The following is a 12,458-nucleotide window of genomic DNA, read 5'->3' on the forward strand; positions in this document are numbered from 1 at the left end:
GACCAGCATAAAGAGAAGTAAGATTGGAATGGAGTATGCACAAGATTGAAAATTACAGTTTTCTTAAAGGAGAAAAAAAGGGGTTTTTTAAATGGTCCACAAGTCCTTGTTGTGCTGCTCAGTGCTAGCCCTGTCTAAGCTTGGTGAAAGTAACCAAACCACGCACACTTCCTGAACAACGCCAATTCCCAGCTGCAGGTAGGGACACAAGTACCACCACTAGTTCAGGACGACTCTAGTGAAGTTTTACTGGGGCAGTAGTGATGGTCTTATTTTTATTGCCTAGTAACTGTGTGTTATGGTTTAAGCCCAGCTGGAAACTAAGCACCACAGAGGCACTTCCTCAACCCCCCTCTTCTATCCCCCCAGCCCCCGCAGTGGACTGGGCAAGAGAACTGAAAGTAAAACTTCTGGGTTGAGATAAGAACAGTTTAATAACTGAAACCGAAGTAAAATATCGTAAGAATGATAATAAAAAAGGAAAGAAAAATAAGTGATGCACAATACAACAGCTCAGCACTTGCTGACCGATGCTAGACCGCCCTTCCCAAGCCCAGATTGGCCCCCCTTCCAGGTAACTCCCCTCAGTTTATATACTGAGCATGACATTCTATGCTATGGAATATTCCTTTGGCCAGCTCGGGTCAGTTGTCCTGGCCATGCTTCCTCAGTTTCTCTTTTGTGCACCTCCTCACTGCGAAAAATAGCAAAGCAAAAACTGTCCATGGCTTGGGATAAATGCAACTCAGCAAACCCGAAAACATCAGTGTTTTATCCACGTTATTTTCATTCCGAATTCAAAACTCAGCACTGCAGCAGCTACTGAGAAGAAATTATGTCAATCCCAGCCAAAACCAGGATGCAGCGGTGTGTACAGAGAGATGGAGTGACACAACTTAGCCATAAACACAGTTTTTAACTCCATGCACTAAGTGGTCTGGATTAATCACGTATTTAAGGACTTGCTGTAAATGTAGTATTTCATGGTTCGGGGAAGCAGTGGTGCCGAACAGCCAACAGCCACAGCGTGTTTTCACTGCAAAGCCTCTTCCCAATTAACCTTCGGGCCTATTTCGTCCTGGGCTCCTCTGATGCAACTCTCCGTGCATGACAAAGCGAAGGCGGCGGAACGCACGTAGCCCCACGTGTTATAACCGTGACGGCGCCCCAGTTCCACGCGCCGTCAGCCCCGCACCGCTGCCGTCGGCCGCGGGGGCCGGGCGGGCACAGGCCGCCTGCTCCCTGTGAGGAGCGGCCTCGGGAGGCACGCACGGCACACACAAACCCCGGCCCGGCCCGGGGGGGTCCCGGGGGTCCCACCGGCACCGCGCCCGCCCCGCGCCGCCTCAAGGGCGACCGCGTCACTTCCGGGACGCACCCGCCTCCTCGCGCCAGCATCGCGAGACCCCGCCCCGCCTCGCGCGAGACTCGCTGGCTCACCCGCCGCCTCGGCCGAGTCCCTTCGGCAATTTCCGTCATATCCAGGCCCTACCAATCGGCTGCGGGAGCGCATCGATGAGCGCGCGCCCCCCGCGGGGTCCGTGCGTGCCCGAGCCTCGCGGTGCGGGCCCGGGGTCCCTGCGGCGGCCGCGGCGGCGGGGGCGGGGCGGAGGGGCCGCGGTGCGGGGCTGGGACCCCGGGGAGGCATGCGGGGTTCGATTGATCAGGCCTGGGCATGGCGCCTCTCCTCCCCCCCGCCATGGCTCCCCGTGTCCCTGCTCCTCTCCTCTCAGTGAGCGAAAGTGGCCGCCGCCGCCGTCCCAGCGCCCGCAGCCGCCGCCTCCTCCTCAGCACCAGCGCGGGCGCCATCTTGGCGAGGCAGGAGCCGGGAGCGCTCCGCGGCAGGAGACAGGCAGCGCCAGCCCCGGCAACGCGGGGCGAGAGGCCGGGTGGAGCAAGCGGGGGAGCGAGCCCGGGAGACACCCCCAGCCCCCCGCCACCGCCGCCGCCGCACCGCCGCCGGGCCCGCTACCCAGGTGAGCCACCGCGGCGACCGCGCAAGGACACGCGGGGCCGGGGCTACTGCGGGCGTCGGCGGGGGCGCCGGGCAGGCAGGCCGCGGCTTCACCCCCCGCGCCGACCGGCGGCCGCAGCAGCCGGGCCTCTTCTTAAAGAGACAGGCCCCTTCCCCGCCCTGCCCGCCGGATGCGCCCCGCGGTACCGGAGGGCGCGGAGCCGCCGCCCCCCACCCCTCGGCCCGGATCGGCCGCCGGGCCCGGCCCTACGCGGGGGTTGGGGTGCGGGGGCGCCCCGCGCTCCCGGGGGCGCACGTGCGGGGGGCGGCGCGTGCGCGGCGGGCGTGGGGGCGCCCCGCGAGGGCGGCGGCGGCGCGGCCGGGCCGGGAGCGCCGCGTCACCGCCGGGAGCGCGCCCGGGGACGGCGGGGCTGGCGGAGCGCGGCCCCCACCCCGGGAGCCACGGCGAGGGCCGGGCCAGGCTGGGCCGGGCCGTGTGTGGCGGCGCTGCCCGCACAGCCCGGCGGAGCGGGGCCGGGGCGGCCCCGGCACCCCCGGAATGACCGCCGGCACCTGCAGGAAGGGGCCGCCTGCCAGGCGGGTGTCGGTGTGGATGGAAAGTATCTCTCGGGTGTACATGAAGCACAGTTCAGTGTTGTGCTTGCCCTGGTGAATGCGCATGCTAGGAAACACCTTTTTAAAGCTGGGGTGTAAAGTCTACTCCTGTTTCACTGCAAACACAGTCTAACGCAATTTCTGCCCATGGTTTAGCATTATACATTACTTTTTCATTAGCTGTTGCCGATCTTGCATGTTGGATTTCCCCCTCTACGGTGATCCAGATAGTAATAAATTCCTTTAGTTTATTTTCATATTTGCATGAAGAAAATGGTGCAAGTCAAGTTCCTTTTTTATAGTGAAATGTCTTTATGTGCATAATTAAAATTTTAGTTTCCTGTCTTACAAATACGTCTACTGTGTGGATTTGTACAGGACATCCGATATGCCTGTTTGCATGTGACGAACACATATCTAACTTACATGAATCAGAAATTATCTATTTGTGTTGACACTTATTTAACTTGTATGTATAGCAGTATGCCACGACATTGGGATGTTAATAAGATAAGGAAAAGTATAAGAAACAGTAGCTTGGAGCTTTTCCCAATGTCTAAGAATTTTCCTGTGATTCTTTTCCTCTCTATTTCTCACATGTACCTTGTTGAAGTTGCTTAAAATATTGCCTCACACGTCTTGACCGTTCAAATGAGCAGGTTTTATGCCACTCAGGTATAACATAATAAGCTGTAAGTTCTGTAATAAGCGTGCTCTTTGACAGGCTAAACTATGTGCTAGAAATTGATTTAGATGGCAATAAGAAAATAGTCTTGTAAAGCTTTTTTGGACATAGTTCCCTTTTCATGGTCTGGAGTGGAGGGAGTAAAAACCAAACAAAACTGAAAACATCCATACAGTTGATGTTTTGTGTAAGTGGCAATATGTGAAGGTAGCTGTTGGTGCTGTTGTCTAGAGCAAAGAGTATAAATACATTGTCAGAGGTCTCCATTAATACTGCTAACTGCTTTTTTTGGGAAAGAATTGCTCTAATTGAAACATTAAATATTTAGATTTGTTTTTCTGCTAGTTTAAATATAAAAGCAGAGCTGTGACATATCAGCTTTTGTGTTCAGTATGTTTTAAGGTATTCTGTTATTCACTTATGTGTACACTTCTGATACATTGTTGTATAGCTTTTCTTTTAAATAATAAACCGGGCCCTATCTGTTACTGTTCTTTTGGGCAATTGTAAAATTCAGAGCCAGTGCCCCACTGGCTCTTCTCTCTGTTTAAAAGTGATTAAAAGGTGGAACACAGATCGGTGAAATGCTGTCTCATTCCTTGCAAAACAATATAAAACCTTACTACAAAAGCAAACCAGCGTAGTAAAGTATCTAGTTTACCTATATTTCATTCAGAAAAGCAATTAAAATGTTTTTTTTTAATTTCAAACTGAAGTGATGCAAACTCACAGTTGAGTTTTTATATGCATGTCTTTTATTTGTTCAACTTGAGTTTAGTGAAGATTGAGGGCTTTAGGTTCATACAAATATCCTATCTGCTTTTATTAAAGCCATAATCTTTCACGTATCCAAGTTATATTTAAGACACTGCCATTAAAAAAGTTTGTATGGGAATTATGTTTTCCTTTAAAATGTAGTATACAGTACCTTTACCAAAGTGAGCTAAAGTGTGAACAGGGAAAGGAGAGCATATGATTCTTCTCCAAGCAAAATACCTCTTCACGTTTTTTATACCACCACAATTGTCTGTATTGGAGATTATGCACTTGTAAAGAAGTCTGACAAAGATATGCCTGGCTGACATTACTGTGCTAATGTAAGTTTTCCATGCAGACCTTGACTGAATCTTCTGTTTGGATATGTATATTTGTGTCAGAGTTTATTCTGGAGATCTTAATACAGGAAAATCTTAGAGTATTCTGCTATTCCGGAGAGAGTTTAATGTCTCAATTGTAAATTTCTTCAAGAACAAAATGTATTTTAGGTGTTTGTATCAGTTTGGAAAATCTCTCATAATAAGTTGGTGTCAAAATCCAAAACTGCTAAAATTGCGAGGTAACTAAGGTAACATGAAAGGTTGTGTTCTTGCTTCCAGTTTTTAGTTCTGCACTATGGATAAAACTTTCAATAGAGAGATGAGGAATACATGCCTTCTGGCATTTCAGGTTTTTGTCCGCTTGGATGTTTTGTCAGTGTGCTTACACTGATTGGACAGAGGAGAGAAAAGAGACTACTTCTGTGGGCTGAATACTGGAACAAGTAAGTAGTGGAGCTCAGCTGCCAGCTGGTCACGCCTCATATACATGCACTTAGTGTGTGGCAGGCGAGACTGAATTAGTTTTACCTGCCTGTTTTGCTTTGCATTTGTCATAGGCTAAGAAGAGGTACTTTGCATTAGCTGCTGTCTTGTACCTTTTCCTTCCATGGCAGCTTGAGTTTGCATATGTGCCCTCAGCTAGGAGTGTAGTCATTATCATTATTTACTATGATGGTCAACATTAGGCATAAAGAGCAGAAAAAGTAATCCTTTGGGCCTTACATGAGGTGTAGAGGTGACAGCCACTGAAGGGAAAACCCCCTAGAAATTCCTGGAAGAAAAAATGCTGCTTCAAAGAGCTCTGCAAAGCAAATCCCATCTAGCTTGCAGCTAAGTACAAAAGCCAGATTTTGCATTTACCACTGACAAGTCTCCTGTGTAACTTGGTATCAGTAGGAAAAACTTACTGGACTTCCATTCAGAAATAGTCAGTGAATATTTGTTTAAGTTGGGAGAATCTACTTCTAAAGCTAAGCTGCTTCATGAGACCACCAGTGTTTCTGCTGTTTGGTTGGTGCAGGTTGATGGGTATAAAACTTAGAAACCTTGTTATGAAAGCTAACTCTGCTCTCAGAATGCGTCCTTGGAGGATTCTTCTGCAATGCTGGCTGTTACCTTACTGAGTACATGTTAGAATGGGCAGAGTTGAAAAAACAGGAGTGAGTGAAGAAACCCCACAACTACATTAAAAGCAATATGATTTAAAACAGGATAAAGAAGGCTTCTTCAGAACTGAACTTACATATTAAAAAATGCATATTATTATGGAAGTTATTTGCATGAAGTTTTCATATTCCTGATGATGATATTTTACATATGCTTTTTATGATTCAGCAGTCCATATGATATAATTAAATGGTTTCACTGTGACCTTCTGAGTAAGAATTTAGAGGATTCCAAATGCCAGCCAGGCAGTGCAGAAGTTATTTGATTCCAAATTCCAGGTTTCTAAATTGTTAAAACCCTACAGGAGAGGAAGGGAGAAAGCAAATAGCTACCGAATTTGAGACTGAAACTTACCATAAAATTGGCATGTATCAGTAAAAAAGTCATGATGGCAGAAGGATTACTCTGCAGCATTGTCATTTTTACCACCTGTGACATATGAGTATTTACCTAAATGTTTCATCAGGAATTAAATAATTTCGAAAATCTGTGTCTTTGCAATCTTCCTTAAACTGAGTAGGCAAAAGGATAGATTTGTTTCAAAAATGACAAATAAAAGTGGAATGAATGTCATCACCATGTAAATCCACTGAAGCAATGTCTATGTGATGTCCTGAACACTCTTACCTACCATGGCAGATCAGGCTTTGTGCCTCTCTCTTGTTCCCATCTTTTCGTTTCAGTATTCAAGCAGGTTTTGCCTTGTTGGAAATCTTTGTTTATTAAAATCTAGAGTGGAAACAAAAGAACAAAGAATGAAGAGGTGTCTGTCACTTAGTTTCTGTATTATTACTTTGATCATCAGAGAAACAATGTGTGACTGTTAGCATGAATAAATGAAAGGATTGAATTCAATATCTAAACTATTCTCTATTCAAATATGCTTCTGTAACACTTACTAAATTTGTTTGGGGCATTGTAAATATGTTTAAGAATATTGTTAAGTTCTCCTGTGTTTATTTATTCATTTGGTAGGTAATATATAGACTAGTAACTGTTTTGAGGGCAAGAGTAATTGATGTTGTATGTACAGGAGCCTCGGTGGACAATTAAAATAGGAAGACAAGTAAAGGCATGTCTCTTTATATGGGTGAAATGCACAGTACTTATACTATGTCAGCTTAAGGAGGACGTCATTAAATGCGGAAATGTAAAGTTTCCTCGTCTGGAAAGTAATATTTAAGAGCATAGGTATCTGAAAAAAAGTACAGATGGACAGGTACTTAGCATGTAAGTGTACATGCTTAGCGTACTGTACACAACAGAGGGATTTAATGTGGTAAAATAAGGAGTAGAACCTCCTCTTTACAGTAACTGCAGTCACTGCAGATGGAGGATATTATCACTTGCTCTGATGCTTGCCTGGGAACTCTGTGCAGTACCAATGAGCCACTCCTGAGAAAATATCTATAGTTTTGTACTTACTAAACACATCTGACAACATCTTCTTATGATAGGGTCATTTGTATCTTACAGGTAAAGACATATTCTTCTGCTGGGTTGTCTCCTAAACTGTATGAGCATGGAAGCAGATGAGCACTATGGGAGGAGGGGCACTGATCCAGTTGGGTAGAACCACATAGACCAGCACCTGGGAGAGTGTGTCTGGGCAGCTAGAATGGCATCCAGTTATTCATTTTGGATCAGGAAGATGGTTATATTTGTTTTGCCTCTGGCCTGTTTGTTGTCCTGCAATTAAAAACTTGGCCTCAAATCTATCTTAATTCTTTTCCTTTATTTTGTTCTTAAGCTTGTTTAGTTTTTTGAGGGCAAGGCTCATTGTGGGGCAATAGAGTACATTTGTTTTTTCTATCTTCCTCGGAGGCCATGAATCCAAATCAAGTCCTGTGTACTTTATGCCCTTTGGGGCACATTTTTTCCCCACAGTGCTGAGAGGACTGGTAATGCCACTAAATGTTGAGTTTTGGGAACATGGTTTTCTGCCAAGAGCAGACAGGTGAAAAATGCCGTGTGGTTCTGAGTTAACCATGTTAATGTAACACATGCTCTTGTTGATTTTGAAATGGAGTGATAAAAAAAAATCACCATACTTTTTCTTATATTGTATTAGGTATAGATTCCTGCTCCTCTAAAATACATCTGAAGGAAAACCACTTTCACCTTCATGGTGTCCTTTTCTATCACCTTTTGAATGATTTCTTCTGTTAGAGATGGAAGTTTCATGTTTCCTCTCATTTTTTAACCCTTTTACTTCATTTCTTCATGGAAAGCATTGCCAAACACTGAAATAGGCTGCCCAGGGAAGAGGATGAGTCACTGTCCCTGGAGCTTTGAAAGTATTTGAAAGGTGTGTGGATGTGGCACCTGGGGACATCGTTTACTGGTGGATTTGGCACTACTGGGTTAGCAGTTGGGCTTGATGATCTTAGAAATCTTTTCCAACTGCAATGATTCTGTGGTTCATAGCCCTGTCTCTTGGAAGACAGTTTTTGATTTTAGGGTGGGTTTGTTTGCTTTTTCATTTGTTTTCTGTTTGACTGATTTGTTGGTTGGGTTTTTAAATGCCTGTTAAGCACTATGGAGTTGCTTGGAAAATGTGCATCTCACTACCCTTACAAGGAAGGTTTTTAGGTGTTCTCATACGCTTTGCTGGAAATGGGCATTTGGTAACTGAGGTCAACCATTCAATTTCTGTTTAAGTATGCAAAGACCTGATATGTGGAAAGCTGAACCTAGGTAGCTTCAGTCTAAGAATGATTTTTAGATCAGAGCTGGTATCCTGTCTAATAGCTTCTGGTATGTTATTGGTTATTCTCTGTGGATAAGGATGTTAACACTGAGTATTCATTAAGAAATAATAAAATTTGCTGTTGTTCAACCACTGCTATTAGTCTCAAGGTGGGAATCACTTATAGTTTCTTGTTACTTTAGAAGATCTAAAACCGTTCTGTAATTTTTGAGGATAAAAGACTTGGAAAAGGTTAGATGCTGGGCTTTGGACTGTATATGTGAAGAGAAAACTGTTTGAAGATCGGATACCCAATCTGTGTGTTCACTTATATAAGCATAAAACACTTTAGTTACTGATTTAATAATTGGACAAATATAAAATGTCTTTAAATAAATTAATGTGAAGTTTGCTTCAGTTTTTGTAGTATTTTTAAGAAGTGATAGAAACCAGAGGAATCCTTCAGAAGACCAACTAATCTAGGTCTGACCAAAGCTAACTGGTTTTAGTTTGAGCAACCTGTTCTAGTGGGAAGTGTCTCTGCCCGTGACAGGGGGGTTGGAACTAGATGTCCTCTAAGGTCCTTTCCAACCTAAACCATTCTATGATTTTTGTTCTCCACTGGAAGTAAAAGCTTAAGGAATTTATTTATTATTCAATATTATAGTATTTAGGATACTGACAGCACTTTCATTTATACAGTAACAACTGTGGCTTTGGAAATAATTTATCTTTCTCACTATTATTATAATGATGATGATGACATCCTTTGTAATTGAAGAAAAGTAAAATTCAAGTTGACAGTGCTATTATTGTAAACAGTTGTTATGACATCCTTTGTATTTGGAAAAGTAAACTGCAGTTGACAGAGCAATAAAATGTTTCGATAGCTTTGTTTTTAAAGTATATATTATGCAGATATATATATATTTATTGCAGGGAATGTGTTTGGTTTTGTTAAGAATTTTAAATACTGAGAACAAATAATGAAAATCAGGTGGATGATTTTTACTATTGAAAAAACATGAAGCTAGAATATGTCCTGAATTTGTAAATATTAAAAAGTATGTAGTAAATTGCTAATTATATTTTGCTTTTTCTTTAATAAATTTTAGAAAGTGAAAGGGTTTTTTTGTCAAGTATTTGTAGCTTGTTTGCCAACAAGTAACAACTTTGAGTGCTGTAAGAGTAGCATTGTTTTAAGGTAAAGTAGAAGTCTTACAAGTATTCAGTAGACTACTTGTGAACTGAATGGTAAAAGTAACAGAGGAACAGTATTTTCAGTAGTTCTTCCTTTTTGGAGTAAGTTTATATATATTTATTTTTATATATATATATATCTGCCCTCTGTTCAGAGTTAAACATGTTATATGTAATAGTGATGAAAGTTTACTCTAAATGCTTAAGGACTGGCTTCACAGTATTTTGCATTTCTGTGGCACCACTTGGATTATCATACTAGGTTAGCACATTGCTTATTCCTATCAAAGAGCATCCACAGAGTCATAAAAAAGAAACCTAAGAATCTAGTTTTTGGCTGTGGTAATATTGTGGTGGAAAGTTGAGCAGGAATTTGTTTACTATACCTATTAACAGCAGCCTTAGCTTTTACCCAGAACTACCTCGGTTCTGCATTCTAGGAAATATTAGCATTTGGTGCAGCATGGAGTCGATTTGCCTGCTCACCCAGTTCATTCCTTTCAGAGGAGGCAGTGGTGGTAATGATTCTTGTTTCTTCTTAACAGCTGTGTGTTCAGAGGCACCTGTGCATGAGGAGAAGTGTGTTCTATGGCTTCAGAGCTGGGTGCCAGGGAGGATGGCAGCTGCTCAGAGCTGGCAAAACCCCTCTATCTGCAGTATCTGGAGAAAGCTCTGCAACTGGATCAGTTTTTACGACAGACGTCTGCCATCTTTAACAGGAGTATATCCAGGTACCAAAACCTTTTCCATTTTCCCTTGGGAATACCAAGGAAAGACAAGCATTTTTATTACATCATTCCCAGACAACACCATATTAAGAATTTAGTAGTGACTTGTTAATTATAAAATCTTCTTCTTTAAAGAAGGAGATATCACTTGGATTGTTCAGCCTAGAAAAGAGGAGATGTAAAAAATACTTTTCAATTTAATAGTAAATCTATCATTGGCTCCAAGTTCTGAAACAAAGCCTTTCTGATCTCTGGTGACCAATGACAGGACCAAAGGGAATGGCACAAAGCTGTGACAGGAGAGGTTTAGGTTGGATATTAGGAAAAGGTTCTTCACCCAGAGGGTGGCTGGAACAGGCTCCCCAGGGAAGTGGTCACGGCACCAAGCCTGACAGAGTTCAAGAAGAATTTGCACAATGCTCTCACATACATGATGTGATTCTTGGGATGATTCTGTGCAGGTGTTGGACTTTGATGATCCTTGTAGGTCCCTTCCAACTTGGAGTATTCTATGATTATATGAAAGATTTTGGACTGTGATTCTCTTAGTTCACACTGATAATCCATTGTATTGCCAACCCATGTACAAACTAGCACAAATGTTTTAAAGCTCTTCTTTGTAAGTGAGTGGCCAAAACTTTCTTTGTCTGCAAAAAATAGGATGAGGAAGCACTAAGTTGATTTTCAGGGACACTTATGGCGTGTAGCCATAAACAAAATGCAAAGACTCTTGTCAGATGCAGAATTTATTTGTACATAAGTTGTAGCATTAAGAAGTGAGTCATCAAGGTATGTTCATTTCTGTCCCCAAACAATTGCATATTTAATTTCATCACTGTTTTGTAATTGTTGAGTTACCCATGCAGTTATCAGAACTGTAACAGCTAACAGGTATATTTACAAGCATGTAATAAGACCCACATAAGGATTAGGAAAAGTATAGCTTTACATCTACATGTGAGGATGACAATATTGTGCTTCCATTTGACTTGATATTAGTTTCTTGCTTAGTTCATGCTTCTTATTAGATACCTTGTTAAAGACTGGAGGTGAAGGTTGATTGTATAGCCAGGCTAGTGTGATGATTAACTGCTACTGAGGGGTTAATGGGAAATTATTAACCGCAGTATTTCTAATGTAAGATTACATCTGAAGTCTCAATTCTCAAACCTTTAGACAAGGGAGATGTAAGAAAGTTGCATGGGCATCTTCTCTTTTGAATATTTTCCTTTCATTGTCACTATATTATGTATCTTTTTGCAGCGATGAAAGTGAAGATGGTTTGGATGACAGTCCTTTGCTTCCTCAGTCTGGGGATCCCCTGATGCAAGTTAAGGAAGAGCCTCCAAACTCATTGCTTGGGGAGTCGTCTGGAGCAGGGAATTCTGGGATGCTGAACACACATTCCCTGAATGGAGTACTGCAGCCAGGTAGGCATGCACTAGGTTGAATGTCTGCTTTCTTGTGTTTAGCTGGGAAAAGCATTTTATTTCTTAAAAACTTTATTTTTAATTTCAACAGAACCAAAGTCTGAAAAAGGGAGCTTGTATAACTTCTCCAAACTGAAGAAAAGCAGAAAGTGGCTGAAGGTAAGAATATTGGAAAGAAATGCAGTTATTGCAGAGTCTATGAATAAAGTTACCCACCCAGGGGTACTGAGGGAGCTGGCAGAAGTGCTCACTGAGGCACTCTCAGTCATCTGCCGGCAGTCCCGGTTTACCAGTGAGGCCCTAGGTGACTGAAAATTAGCAAACGTGATGCCCATCTACAAGAAAAGCTGGCAGGAGGATCCGGGAACTATGGGCCTGTTAGCCTGACCTCGGTGCCATGAAAGGTTATAGAGCAGATCATCTTGAGTGCCATCACACAGCATGTATAGGATAACCAGGCATTCAGGTCCAGCAGACATGGATTTATGAATGTCAGGTCCTGCTTGACCAACATACTTATCTTCTATGACAGGTTGACCTGCTTAGTGGAAGAGGGAAAGGCTGTGGATGTTGTCTACCTAGATGTCAGTAAAGCCTTTGACACTGTTTCCCACAGCGTTCTCCTGGGCAAACTGGCTGCTCATGGCTCGAGTGCACTGTTCACTGGGTAGAAAACTGGCCAGGTGGCCAGGCCCAGAGAGTGATGGAGTGAAATCCAGCTGGTGACCAGTCACTAGTTGTTTTCTCCAGGGCTCCGTGTTGGGCCTGGTCCTATTTAATATATTTATCAATGATCAGAACAAGAGGATCGAATCAGTTTATCCCCTCAGTCAGTTTGCAGACAACACCGAGTTGGGTGGGAATGTTGATCTGCTGGAGGGTAGGAAGGCTCT

The 12,458-nt window shown here is 43.3% G+C and overlaps 1 protein-coding gene across 2 annotated transcripts in view; it reads left to right on the forward strand.

Moving 5' to 3' along the window:
* Nucleotides 1-1,717: 1,717 nt before the first annotated feature.
* INO80 (INO80 complex ATPase subunit) overlaps nt 1,718-12,458 on the forward strand; it is a 65,759-nt gene continuing 55,018 nt past the window's right edge. The window contains exons 1-4 of one of the 2 annotated variants that reach the window (XM_050335534.1): nt 1,718-1,976; nt 9,953-10,138; nt 11,399-11,565; nt 11,657-11,724. In XM_050335534.1, the coding sequence (XP_050191491.1) occupies nt 9,996-10,138; nt 11,399-11,565; nt 11,657-11,724 (378 nt within the window). In that variant the 5' untranslated portion in view covers nt 1,718-1,976; nt 9,953-9,995. Of the gene's footprint in view, nt 1,977-4,779; nt 4,795-9,952; nt 10,139-11,398; nt 11,566-11,656; nt 11,725-12,458 lie in introns of those variants that run through there. The other variant, XM_050335535.1, reaches the window with a different exon arrangement.

This window comes from Myiozetetes cayanensis, unplaced genomic scaffold (genome assembly GCF_022539395.1).
Source record: "Myiozetetes cayanensis isolate MyiCay16 unplaced genomic scaffold, myiCay2020 scf6-25, whole genome shotgun sequence".
Lineage (NCBI taxonomy): Eukaryota > Metazoa > Chordata > Aves > Passeriformes > Tyrannidae > Myiozetetes > Myiozetetes cayanensis.